Genomic DNA, 13,438 nt, shown 5'->3' with positions numbered 1-13,438 from the left:
TTAGTAAATAAAAGATTATTTGTGAGTAAAACTTTTATATATGTGTCCTTAGCGACTCAAAAGCAAACTTTATAAAATAAACTACGATGAGAAAACCAAAAATAATAAATTCAAAATTAAATTTTAAAGCTTAAATTTTAGTTTATAAGTATAAGTATAAGCTAAATAATAAGATCCTTCAACTTTACGATTGGTTCCTTTTTCAGCTTGGAGAGTTGGAGATGCCTCGAGCCGGGGATCGGACAGCTAATTCGATGCCAAAAGTAAAATACGAGCTCCTATACGTGTCTTGCATCATTGGGACATGCTACATGCAACGGAATTATGTCAGACAAGGAATAAACTGTGTCCTTCCTAATCTGATAGCATGCGGAGCGTGGTTTACAGGAGTGGTCGGTATGGTGCAGACGGTTAAGTTTTTCATTCTGGATGCAATCGACTCACCTTATGCACGGGAAGATTCAAGGGATGAGAGGCTCTAAAGACCAACTTAGTGCTGGATAAAACATTTATTTGTACAATAAATTTGAACAAGCTTGTATCCTTATGGTGCTATAAAACGTCCCATCTAAATCTAGATTTGCTTTTTGCGTGACGGAGGGAGTATCTACATACATCGGTCAACACTGGGCACACCCAAAGATGCGACTTTTTACTGTGATATTGTCATTTGGATTAACTGTTAATGACTTTACTCTAGCATTTGTGCATTTTATGATATATAACTATATTGAAATGACAACCAAAGCCAAAACTACGACGTACTCCCTCCGTCCAAAAAAAAATCCAATCCTAAAGATATATATTTAGACATACACTGTCTAGATATATCTCTAGGATTGTTTTTTGTTTTTTTGCTTGTTTTTTTTTTTACAGAGGAGTAGACACTGAAGCTTATATAACAATTGAAAGCTGGCCAAAATGCGACAAATTAGTGGGGGCAGAACATGCAGGTTGATCTTCAAAGCAAAAGCATGAAGTTCACACTCCACAGCAGCCAAAACAATTTGAGTAGCCTATATTTAGCTTCATGGACGAATCAACGAAACACAAGTAAGTTTATTTTTTTCCAAACCAACAACACATTCATGATACCAAGTAACTAGTCAGCTGGTAAAACACACTCTTAACATATGAGAAGTGCTTCTATGCTCCTCAATAAAAAAATCCTTTACAAAAATTAAAGCACATCAATGGTCTGGATTAAAAAGCGATTAACAAGGTAAACCTCATTAGCGAGGGGCAATTTTATCCAGAAAGCAAAAGTTCATATCGAGAAATATAAAATTCCCACCATCAAGATCTTGCGGCCACCACTATGTAAGGCTGTGTTTTGATCCAAAGTTTGGATCCAAACTTCAATCCTTTTCCATCACATCAACATATCATACACACACAACTTTTCAGTCACATCATCTCCAATTTCAATCAAAATTCAAACTTTGCGCTGAACTAAACACAGCCTAAATCATGCATAAAACTACACATCTTACGTACTGGTCAGTATTCAAATAGTTTTACGACAACGTTTCACATCGGTCGACCGATTGGAAAAAATATATCAGGCGCTCTAAGCCTTCCACTAAGGCCATGTTTAGTTTCCAAATAAAAATTTTTCACCCTTTCACATCGAATGTTTGGACACATGCATAAAAAACTAATTATCCAGATTGTGTGTAAATTGCGAGACGAATATTTTAAGCCTAATTGCGCCATGATTTGACAATATGGTGCTACGGTAAACAAATACTAATGATGGTAAACTGTACAATTAGTTTTATTTTCAACTATATTTAATGCTACATACATCTGTCCAAAGATTTAACGAGATGTTTTTAGAAACTAATCAGGGCCTAATACTAGGAGCACGCGATACCCAGTGATAGCATCAGAGCGCGAAGAAGGCATACTCCGGCGTCATGCAACGGTGAAGCACGAGAACATGTTGGTTTGACCGGCACAGCTGAAATCTCTAGACAAAATTATTTAGCTTGACCGCACCAAACGAAACAGGAAACAGACAAACCGGTCAGGTTCAACGTATCTGAACCCTGGGCCCAAGAACCCAACCGCCAATGATCACACGCCACTTCGCCCCCTTCCCCTTCCTCTCGCCAACGTCTCCTCTCCTCTCCGCCCCTATCCCTTTCTCCGCCACCTTTGTCATCGCACAGTCCACATAACTTATCCCCACGCAACGCCCACCTACCACACTCCCACCGACACCCATGGCCCACCGAAGTGGGCCCCACATGTCATCGCGAGGCATCCTCCGTGGGTAGGATACCGTCGGTGCACTAGGCATGCGCGAAGTGTAGGCCCCACCGGTCAGTGCTGTGCGCGCGGGCCACGGTGTGTTTTGTTTTCGGGGAGCTCGGCGACGCGCACCGCACCGCGCAAGCACACGACACCTCGCGGCGGTGCAAAGTTACGGAAACGCCCCTGCCGCCGCGGCCCAAAACCCAGAACCCCCCCACGCGGCCACGCCACGCCTCGCCAAGGAGAGCCCAGGGCAATGCCGTCCATGCGCGCGCTCGAGCGGCTCGCCTCGTGGCCGACGCCCCCGCCGCCACCTCCGCCGCCGCCGCCGCCGGCGAAGGCGGCGGCGGCGGAGGCGGAGAGGCCGTGTCCGCCGTCGTCCGCCGCCACCACCTCGTCGTCGTCTTCTTCCTCGGCCTCGGCCGCGCCCGCGGCGGCGGGGGCGCCGCGCGTCTACCCGCTGCGGGACTTCCCGGGGAGGGAGGCGGCGGGGCTGGGCGGCGCGTTCCGGGACAACGTGCGGTGGCTGCTGAGGCAGTGGGGCGGCGCCTCCCCCGCCTCCCCCGCCGCCGGGGGTCCTGGGTCGGCGTCGGCGGCGGTGGCGGTGGCGTGGCGGGTGCTCCTCTCCGACGACCGCACCGGCGTCGTCGTCCCCATCTTCGCCGTCGAGGAGCCCGTCGCGTCCTCGCCCAAGCCGCTCTGCGATTACTGCCGCTGGGCGGGTGAGTTTCCCTCCTCCTCCATATGGCTCCTCGCGTGCTTGGCCGTGCGCGCCGCGCCTTCCCCTTTCGAAATGGGTGGGAGTTGACGGGTGCGGATATTAGGTTTTCCCCCCAATCCTTGTTGATTACAGTTGATTTGGGCGAATTGATGAGTAGTACTCCGTATTGTTCTTGCAAATGATATTTTCATCGTGGTTTGAGGAAATGCGCGGGTTTGTGATCCTAGAGATTTCTTTGGACGACTTTGAGACGGTCATCTTCTTCCAAATTGCAAATTTCTTGGTGAATAACGTTCCAGAATCGTGCCCTCGATTGAGCACTTACTAGTTAGCAACTTTTGATTCCGTTGATGAAATGGATCGTGATAACTGAATTCTGTTACTGTACTTGAATCGATGATCATTGGAACTTTTTTTTTCTGTACTCCTTTACCTGGATTTGGTGTGTCTATTTCAATTATTTTTTGAATCCGTTTCCTAAAACAGCAATGCTAGTTGTAATGATGGCCTCTGGCCTCTTAAAGTTTATTGCTTCTATTGGAAAATTGGTAGTTTGGGCATTGATTTGGGTTGGTTCCTGGTTCTTTGAACCAGTACTAACAAATACGTGCTATACTAATGGTGTCAGGTTGGAGCCACCATTGGGTGTCAAAGCGGAAGTACCATTTCATTATTCCGGCGCCCGCCGACTGGGACCGCCAGCTTGCTGCTGATCTGATCCTTGGACGCACCGACCACCTCCTCCATGGCCTGATCCACAGCAATGGTTTTGGTCACCTTGTCATGCTCCGTGGTCGCGATGGCGGCTCCACTGCACTATCTGGCCGTGACATCATGGACATCTGGGATCGCCTCTGCTCCGCTCTTCGTGCCAGGTAGCTTCAGATTGTTTTCTGCCTGATCATTAGTTCTCTGCACATGCTTCTGTTATCATGACTGAAGAATTGGTTAGCTCATGTTATGTAAACGCCTGAACGGAAAGGGGCTTAGTGTAAAACTTCCATGGCACAACTTAGGAGGTAAGGAGGATAAGTTATAGAAGTTCATAACTTTTGCATGTATTCTTGGTGATCCTAAATTATGATAAGCACGAAAAGGTTATTATATCATGATGATTACTACTTCATCTATTGAGCTTGAGAACCTTCTGTGCAGGGCTGTGTCTGTGGTGGACTTTTCCCAGAAACGCTCTCTGGATCTTCGTCTCCTGCTCAGCGTGGCACATGGTGACACATGGTTCACCCGATGGGGATACTGCCTTGCAAGGGGTTGCTTCTGTGTGTCTACCTCGACCTATGCAGCTTCCGTGGAAGCGTTGGCTGCCCTGCCTGTGGACTATCTTCGCAGCCGTCACGTCCGCCGTGTGGTAACCATTTACCGCCGCCTATCCAACAAACCTCTGGTTACAGTCCGTGAGTTCCTCCGCTGCCTCCTTGATTGGAAGCACCTTGAGCCACCCCTTCAATTACCTCCTGTGAAGACATGCACACGGCTGCAATTCATGCTGCCAAAGCCATCTTTGATGAAGAGACACAGGCAGCAGCCATGCCAGCGCTTTGAGGATGTGATTGACCTGCTCCAGTGTCGCTGGTCCAAGAAGCGGCTTCTTGATGCTGCAGAGGTTGTTGTTGACAGGCTGCTAGAGCATGGCAGCGGGGCAGAGATGACACGGCAGGCGGTGCGAGATGCTGCAAGGGGCGCCATTGGTGATACTGGTCTCCTTGACTTTGTCATCAAGTCCCTTGGTGATACCATTGTTGGCAACTATATTGTGCGACGTGTGCCTGATGCTGAAACACGTGTGCTTCACTTTAGCCTTGAGGAATATGAAGAGCCAACACCAGCACTGTTGGATGTTGAGGTAAAGTGCACACCATTGCCACCTGTGGTACGGTGGCCTAGCACAGTGGAAGTAGAGCGAGATCTGCGTGCTGTCTACCGAGCAATGGTCGAGGCGCGCAGTGAGGCAGCACAGGCTGTGCTGGACTGCAAGCACTGGGTGAAGTGGTGGGGCCTTGGGGATGAGTCCGATGACCAGCTGAGGTTTTTCGTTGAGTGGCAACCCCAGCCATGGGAAGCTGCTGAGCTTATACGGCCAATGCCACTGGGGGAGATTGTGGTGGTACCACTTCATGCATCCATGGGTGAGCTTCTTGTCGAGTCAGAGCATGCGCTGCGGGACACTTACTACTTCTTTGAGGAATTCCAGGCTGAAGGGCTGCATGGCATTGCTGGGGAGAAATGGGATCCAGTGATGCTTGGTGGGGCAGAGAATGGTGACACAATCAGCGTGTATGGCAATGGGGCAGACATGGAAACTGAGCTGCGGTGCCATGGTGGACTTGACTTGTGGGAGGTGCGGTGCGTGTGTGGTGCGCAGGATGATGATGGTGAGCGCATGATAGCATGCGATGCTTGCGATGTATGGCACCACACACGTTGCGTGGGCATTGCAGACAGCGAGCCTGTGCCACCATTATTTCTTTGTGTGCTCTGCGGTGGTGCGCTCATGGCAGCTGGACCGATCAATTCTTGAAGAGGCACTAACGCTACCTGAAAGCCAAGTGACTATTCTATTCTTTTCCCCTTTCTTACTTCCCTTCGGTTCATATTTCCAGTGACGATAGTCTGACGAGGTAAACTTAGTTCTGAAACTGCAACTTATGGTGTAAAGTGCGTTGTTTTGGCAGTATGTAGTAACTTCTAATGCTGTGTAGTAAGTAGTAGATGGGAAGCGGGTTTAGACAGTAGACTTGGGGAAGCCCTATCCATGTCGTTAGCAATTCGACTGGAAATTTTGTACCTGATACACTACAGAAGATGATATAGCTAGATGTAAATACATGTTCTGTGATTGTATCTTTTACGGCCTCCCAGTCCCAATTGGTGAAGCTATACAGTGTAATTTTTTGTGCTAGGTATACAATGTAATTTAGCATCAGCAATGACAAAACTGTATCTTTCTTCTGTGCTGGTGTTTGCTTTCTTGTTAGCCATTTTTCTAACTGTCCTTTTTGTTAGCCACTGGCATCGCTTGGAGTTCTTCTACAGTCGTCAGGATGTTTTCTTCCAATTGGGTGTTGATGCTCGTCTTAGTATTAATGAACAAGTATCGAGGTACCCAGATCAAGATTAGAAAGTAATTCTGCAACTGCGAAAGTTATTGTCATTCGTTCCGTTGCTCATGAATTACCACTGATTAGCATCACGGGTTCTATGTTAAAACATAAAAGCTATATTCTGATGTAAAAATGTTACTACATACATTTATTCATATCAGCTACACAACATATACACTCAATAAAAAAAATGTAATACCTGGTTTTGGTGAAATAAAGTATTGACGTAAATATGTGTACGAGAATTATACGTAAGATACACCATATTTTAATACATGATATTGTTAACTTTATTTGGTTAAGCTTTTAAATTTTTTTTTCCCATCAATAGCTTTTAAAATATTTAATTTAAAAACATAAAAACCATACGGTAGATTTTTTAATAAGTACTTGTACAATACTATAGTCTTGTTAAATATCATTGTTATATTTTAATAGGAAAATGGTGGTCGAAATTTAAGAGCCTTAATATTTTTTAGGTAAGAAAGAAAGCATGTTAGCATTTGTTTAAGAGTCTTAATCTCCAAAAAAAAAAACATGGAGTCTCCCTCTTCTTTCTTTATTATTAGGGCACGCATAGAGGCTCTTAACTTTACATATTAGGAATACTTGCTGACATCAAGTAAAAAAAAATTACGGACAGGAAGAGAGAGAAAGTGAAGAATGGAACATTAGAGCATGTAGAAAGATGAGTCTAATAAAAGCTCTCTATATATTAGTTGATGTCACTAGAGACTATCTTGCTTTTATGTTTTAACTTTCTTATTTTTCATTAGCATGTAAATTTTATATAGAAGTTTCTTTATGAAATGAAATATGATTTTTTTTTCTAAAAGCAACTTTTCTATAGATAACTTTTGCAAAAAAAAAACATTTAGCAGTTTAAGAAGCGCACATGTGCACATGAAAGAAAAGTGGAAAGTGAGTTGAGAAACTAAAGGGGAAGTTTACATGTTGCTCCTAAATTTGCCATAGAGAAATGATGAGGTGGAGGAGAGGAATTAGAAAGCGAGAATGAGTCACCGGATGCAAGGGACAAACCTTCATACAACTTCTCAAGAAAAAGTAAGATGGTTGAGACTTGAGAGTGAACTGATGTGATATGTTGTACTTGTTACCTCTTAATTAATGAGTAGATGACATGATTTAAATTATAGGTGGCATTCACCTGTTTTATCTTTAATAGATACTCCCTACATTTCAAAATACAAGATGCAACTAGCACTAACACAGGTACCAAGAAAAAATTTATTATCATCTCCTCGTTTGGATCGCTTCAATAAATACAATACATGCACCCAATATGATTTGAGATCTTGAGGGCAGAGAATTTTAAAAAAAGAAATTATGGAGAGAAAGAAATGCTAGTTAATTGCATGTGCACGCACGTCTTATATTATGAAATATGGGGAAAATAATATAGTTGTCCCTTATATTTGGGATACGGTGAGTTATCTGAGTGCATTTATCATGTATGTGGTCTTAATACGAATTTGTTAACACTAGTATATATATAAATGACTGGACTACTGGAGGGAGTAATTTTTCCCAAACTCAGTCAAAAACTCACAATGCCAAAGTAGTTAACAGATAAATCAACCACAATGCCACAGTACAGTCATTAAGGGGAAAAACAAAATCAGAATGCAAGAGTATAATCACTAATGTTGTGCATGTAAATCTTATCTAGAACTACAATCAGCCGGTCATCAACCACGCCGTGCATTCGATCGTCTCGAATATCGCCGTGCATTGGGTGAATTGGTTGCATCAAGGAAAAAGAATCTAGCAGTCTCCACCATGCCTACCAGTCCTGCCACGTACAATCCGAATTCCACTAAATTAAGAAGAATGCCATCTCCGTTTCCCCGTCTCACGTACTCTCGTTCTATGTAACATGTCGCCATGATGCAAGAGAGATAGAGGAGCTCATTTGCCACTTTAGGTAGCGAGCATGCTGTCCGGTCGCCGACTCGAGGCATTATATGGTCAAATTAATCAATGCCAACTCGATACGACTGGCTTGAATGGAAGATATATAGAGACTAAAAAAGAAAAAAGCGAGTGAATTAGCACGGTGAAGAAGAAAAATTAACAAAATGAAACTCGGAATTGACCGAAAAGCGATTATTTAAACATATATGAGGGAGCTACATATAAGAGATAAATAGCCTTGTATGAGTTGAAACTAATTTTTTTTAGAACTTGTTCGATTAATCCTTATGATAGAAAGAAATTAATTAAGAGGGATTAATTCTATAACTCAATAGCCATTGCCAATCCCTCCTATGAGAGAGTAGATTTTAAACTCTCGAGTGGACCTTCCCTCGTTATTTGCATGTCACATAAATAGTTACAAAAAAAATTAAAAAATTGAATATATTTATTAACATGTGATATATCACCCATGTAAACATGTAAGTTAAAATTCAGCCTCTAATATCACAACAAATTAAACTAAATGTAGTTAATGTATATTCACCGTTAGTTTTGTTTTTTTTCCGTTGCAATGTGCAAAAGTGCATGTGGGTGGAGTGATTTATCACATATTAAAATGTCTTATTGATTTTTTTTCATAACTATTTGAGAGTTTAGAATAGTTTCTTCTCCTACGAGCGGGTTAATCACAGAGCCTTACCGATCGGTAGATTATCCGATCCGTGTAAACTCTAAATTGGGACATCGGATATATATACGATGGGTGTTAAAAGGCGTAAGGAGAGAGAAGGGGGAAAAACGAATGAAAGGGACTTAATAATACCTTCTGGGCTAGCTTGGCGCTAAATCAACCACGCGTAAGATCTCGAAGAGGAGCCCGGACGAAAGCACGGTGTGGGCATCAAATACGTGCGGCAAGTCGTAGACTCGTAGTGGAGAGGCGGCGCAACGCAAGGGGCGCAGAAAAAATATACATCCATCTATATTTGATTTGTGGTGCTACAGTACCACGGTAACGGATCCTGTCTCTAATTAATAATAGTCTAATTAGTACTAACCGAAATAGTTGTCCGACAAGATTCTGTATTAGTTTCCGTCTCTAATATAGAAAGGCGAAACTTGACGGACTCTGTCTCTTGAATACTACCTTCGTCCCAAAATAAACACAGCCATGAGTTTTCACACCTAACTTTAACCATCCGTCTTATTTGAATTTTTTTTATAATTAACATTTTTGTTGTTATGAAATGATAAATATAAATAGTACTTTGCTCGTGACTTATGTTTTAAATTTTTTTAAAAAAATTTTAAATAAGACGAACGATCAAAGTTGAACGTGAAAAATCATGGCTGTATTTATTTTGAGACGGAGAGAGTACTGTATAGCTCAGGTTCAACCGTAACCGTGCCGAGCGTTGTTATTGGTTGGCACGTACTTTGGCAATGCGGGTTGCACTTGCAACGATCAATCGATCATGCCTCATGCATGTGACGTTCGCCGGCAGCGACGTGTCTTCACTTTGCCGTCGTCCCTGTCGGGCGGTTGCAGCGACGAGAGCGCACTGAAAACATATTTTTACAGGGGGTGAAAATAAATTTCTCAAGATGAACATTCATCTCATCTGTACTTCTTCAAGGCGCCTGCAAAAATATATCATTTTCACATGCGAATTTCGATCCCGCCTGCGTCTACACTATATCTTCACAGGTGTTAGATTTATGAAATATTTTCAGCGAACAAAATAAAAATCCGTCACCATCAACCCTACCCGCCACCCCCTTGTCCCCTCTTGCCAGATCTGGGAGGGAGGGGAGGGGATCGCCGCTATCAATTGGTTCTCAGAAGGACGAAGAGAGCTAGGGGAGGAGAGTGACACCACCGTCACTCCCTCCTCGTCGCCTCCATTGCTGTTGTCGCTCCCCCTCCTCTGACCGAATCTAGGAGCGGGGAGGGAGAGAGGGGAGGGGAGCGCCACCACTATTGCCGTGCTGCCTCTATCGCCACATGCGGTGGCCGCCGCCGCCGCCGCCGTCACTCCCCCCATCTCCAGCCAGATCTAGGAGGAGGGAGGGAGGGAGAGGAGGGGAGTGCCACCTCCGCACCGTCTTCATGCCACCGGCCTCCCTTCTTCCGCTCGGACTTGGGAGGGAGGGAGGGGAAGGGAGGGGGTCGCGCTAAGAAGGTGGAGGGTGAGGTGAGGGAGAGGGAAGGGGAGGTGGGACTGTGGGAGGGGAGACCAGGAGAGGACTCGGTGGAAATGGGGCTGGGTAGATGGTGATTTTTATAAGGTATAATGAGATTAATATCTTTAACTATTTTTATAAAGAGAAAATTCGATACATAGCACAGGAAAAAACTCGGTACCAAAAAATAGCACAACACATTTTTCACTTCGACCAAAGGCACAGGGCACCAATTTTCTTGCGATTCATAGCACTCCTGTCACATTTGCCATCCAAACATTTGAGTTGACATGGAAAAAGACTCATTTGCCCTTCTTCCCCGAGCCTGCCATGCAATTAGGAGGATGCCTCGCATTGTGATTAATCTGGGGAGTACTGCACTTGCAAAAAGCTAATTAGGATTTAATTAATTAGTTGATTAATTAGGTAATTAATGACCATCTCGGCGAGGCTATGGCTATCGGTGGCTTGTCCCATCCTCGCCCTCACATGGATGTAGTCTTTGGCTGGCTCTGGCTTCTCCTCAGCCGCCGCCGCGTCGCCATCGCCATCATCTCCAACGCCAGCGACCTTGGGCCGCTTTGGGCTCGCGTTCGAGGCGTGCTATAGCACGAGTTGTTGGCGCTAGCGCCACCGTGGTTGCAGATGCTCCCGAGCCGGCCGATAAGGCGCCGATGGCCGCCATCTCATCAGTCATCACCACCGCCCTGCGGAGACGACACGAGTGAGCTGAGCGCGGAGTCGAAGTGCGCCACGGACTCCGCCGCCGCCAGCGTCGTCATCATCATCATCTGTTCAACCGCCACCGCCCACGATGGCATCATCGTTATCATCCCGTACGCCGCCGCCCCGCGGGCAGCAACGCGCCCGCACTCGTGTCGGCGCCGGACGAGGAGATGGAAGAGGAGAAGTAGTCGGCCATCATCGTCGTCGTCAGCGGCGGCGGCGGCGTACAGCAGCCACATCCATCCACGCTGACGCTAGGGCCGCCCGCATCATCATCGTCGTCCTCGTCGTCAAGCGGCCGCCAGCGCTGGAGGCTCGCCCTGGATCAGCAGTGCCAAGCGCTAGACGGGGTCCACCTCTCCGACGGCGAGCCACGCGTCCACGTCGTTGAAGAGCGCGCGCCGCAGCTCGCTCGGCGGTCGGGGAGACAAGGCAGTCGCCCGGCACGCCGATGGCCGCCACGCCACCGACCATGAGAGAGCGGAAGAGGAGACCTGGTGGGGAACGTGGGAACGAAGGGCAAATGTGTCCGATGAAAATTTTCTCCACACCGATCTAACGCCGTTACTTCAAAATGCGACAGAAGTGCTACGGGGCGAAGAAAAATCGGTGGCCTATGCTATAGATCAAAAGTGGAAACTTTTTGTGCTATTTTTTGGTGCCGCATTCTTTCCTGTGCAATGGATCGAATTATCTCTTTTATAAACGGTGATTTTATAATTTGTCAGGAAAAATAAATCATAATGTTGAAAAAAATCATTTTTCTAGTAATTGACGGTGGAGTGAAGTACCTCCTTTCGAATTTTATATAACTCTGGTTGTTTTGAATGAAGACATGGTTTTTAAAAGAACAATTTTGATCATTATTTTATTATATATATATATTTATTAATAAGCATATTATTTTATTAAAAAATTTAAGTACTAATCTATAAATATCTCTACTATTATCAAAATTGAAGATGTTTTTGCCAGTATTTTGGTATCATCCGTGTTTGAGTTTTTAATTTCGTTCGCTTTTGGAAATGTAGGTTTTTAAGTTGTTTGTTTTTGAAAATACAGGAGTCGTATAAGAAATTTCTTTATTAAAAAAATACACATGCTAACTTGAGACGATCGCACTCCTAACTGAACCTGATGGTTTTCTAATAATATATTATCCAAGCGAATTCCTATATTGAATTTTATCTTAACTAAACCATATAACAATAATAATAATAAGATTAAATAACCTTCACCAGTTGTAACGCACGGGCATTTTTTTTCTAGTAGTCTTTATTAAATATTTTAGATGTTATTTATAAGTTAAAGTTTTAAAGATTTTATTAATTTTAAGGGACTTTCGATCGTGGAGCGCGTCGATGACCTCCTCAGACGGATGAGGCTGGCGTAGAGGTGGAGGAGATCGGCCAGTTGTCTGGCAGATAGAGCGTGCCAACGGGACGCATATCCTCTGCCTTTGGCCACGTGACTTTACTTAACGGTTTTGCCTCGTATTTTCTCACCCAACCCACACCCCCTCGTCGGTGAGCTCGGCAACAAGGAGCACAGGGAGATTGCAGGTATAGTTGCTCGTGATCTTGCTCAAGAACGGCAAGGCCAGGCAGGCAGGAGCCGCGGTGCTGCCGCTGTCCTAGAAGGCCAGCAAGATCCCCGATCGTCGCCGGCAGCCACGCGCACAACCTCGGCTTCCTATGCGTCGGGCTGGACCAAGCGGTGGCAGGGCGAGGGCGTCACCAACGTCACCGCCTGTAAGTGCACGTCCGATCTCAAGAACGTCACGACGCGTCTCGTCGGTGTTTACAGTGGCGTATCTAGAGATCTTTTAGAGCTTGTGCAAACACATATCCCTAAGACCTAAAGCTGCCTCCTCGATTCGCCACATCATCAATATTATATCAGCCGTTCGATCAATATGTACATCAGATATACACCATTAGATCCCTCGTCCTCTTGCCCAGCATGCATGGTAATCACCTTGCTCCTTCCCATTCCCCTCCCTTAATCACGTGCATTTCCAGTGGAAACCGCCAAATCAATTGAGGCATGAGGTGCGATGGTTTGATTGGGTCGGATGACAGGTAGGTTCCACGTGAAGGATTGCAAGATTGTTGATGAACTCGCACTTTTTATATTAATATAGATATTTGAACAGCGCCTTTTCAGTGGGGGTATTTTAATAAATTCCAGGATAGATAATTAGAGCTGTCAATAGAATGCATAGTGCAAGAGTGGAAGTGCCATTTGTTGACAGATTTCAAAATTCTGTACTCATAATTTTTAGGTGTCAATACAACAACACTGAAAGCTTAAGCAGGCAACCCGTTGTCAACCTACAAATAGAGGACTGCACATGCAAAGGCAACCATGAATTTGATATATCTCGGCTATTAAAATCCACATAGCTGACCAATCGCATCAAATTCCGTATGTAACAGTGCCAAGCAGCAGATTGTAAAACTACAAAACAGTAGTATCAATGATGGAGCCA

General features: G+C 44.9%; 1 protein-coding gene across 1 annotated transcript; it reads left to right on the top strand.

Moving 5' to 3' along the window:
- The first annotated feature begins 2,484 nt into the window (after positions 1-2,484).
- Positions 2,485-5,989, top strand: LOC127765243 (PHD finger protein MALE MEIOCYTE DEATH 1-like). Its single transcript, XM_052290101.1, is given in 4 exon segments — positions 2,485-2,981; positions 3,609-3,855; positions 4,136-5,507; positions 5,509-5,989. Coding segments are annotated over 4 exon segments (2,178 nt in total). The 5' UTR covers positions 2,485-2,515; the 3' UTR covers positions 5,602-5,989.
- Positions 5,990-13,438: the final 7,449 nt, after the last annotated feature.

The sequence above is a fragment of the Oryza glaberrima genome, chromosome 3 (genome assembly GCF_000147395.1).
Source record: "Oryza glaberrima chromosome 3, OglaRS2, whole genome shotgun sequence".
In the NCBI taxonomy this organism is placed as follows: Eukaryota; Viridiplantae; Streptophyta; class Magnoliopsida; order Poales; family Poaceae; genus Oryza; species Oryza glaberrima.
Note: the sequence above shows the minus strand (reverse complement) of the source record. Positions and strands in the feature narration are given on the sequence as shown.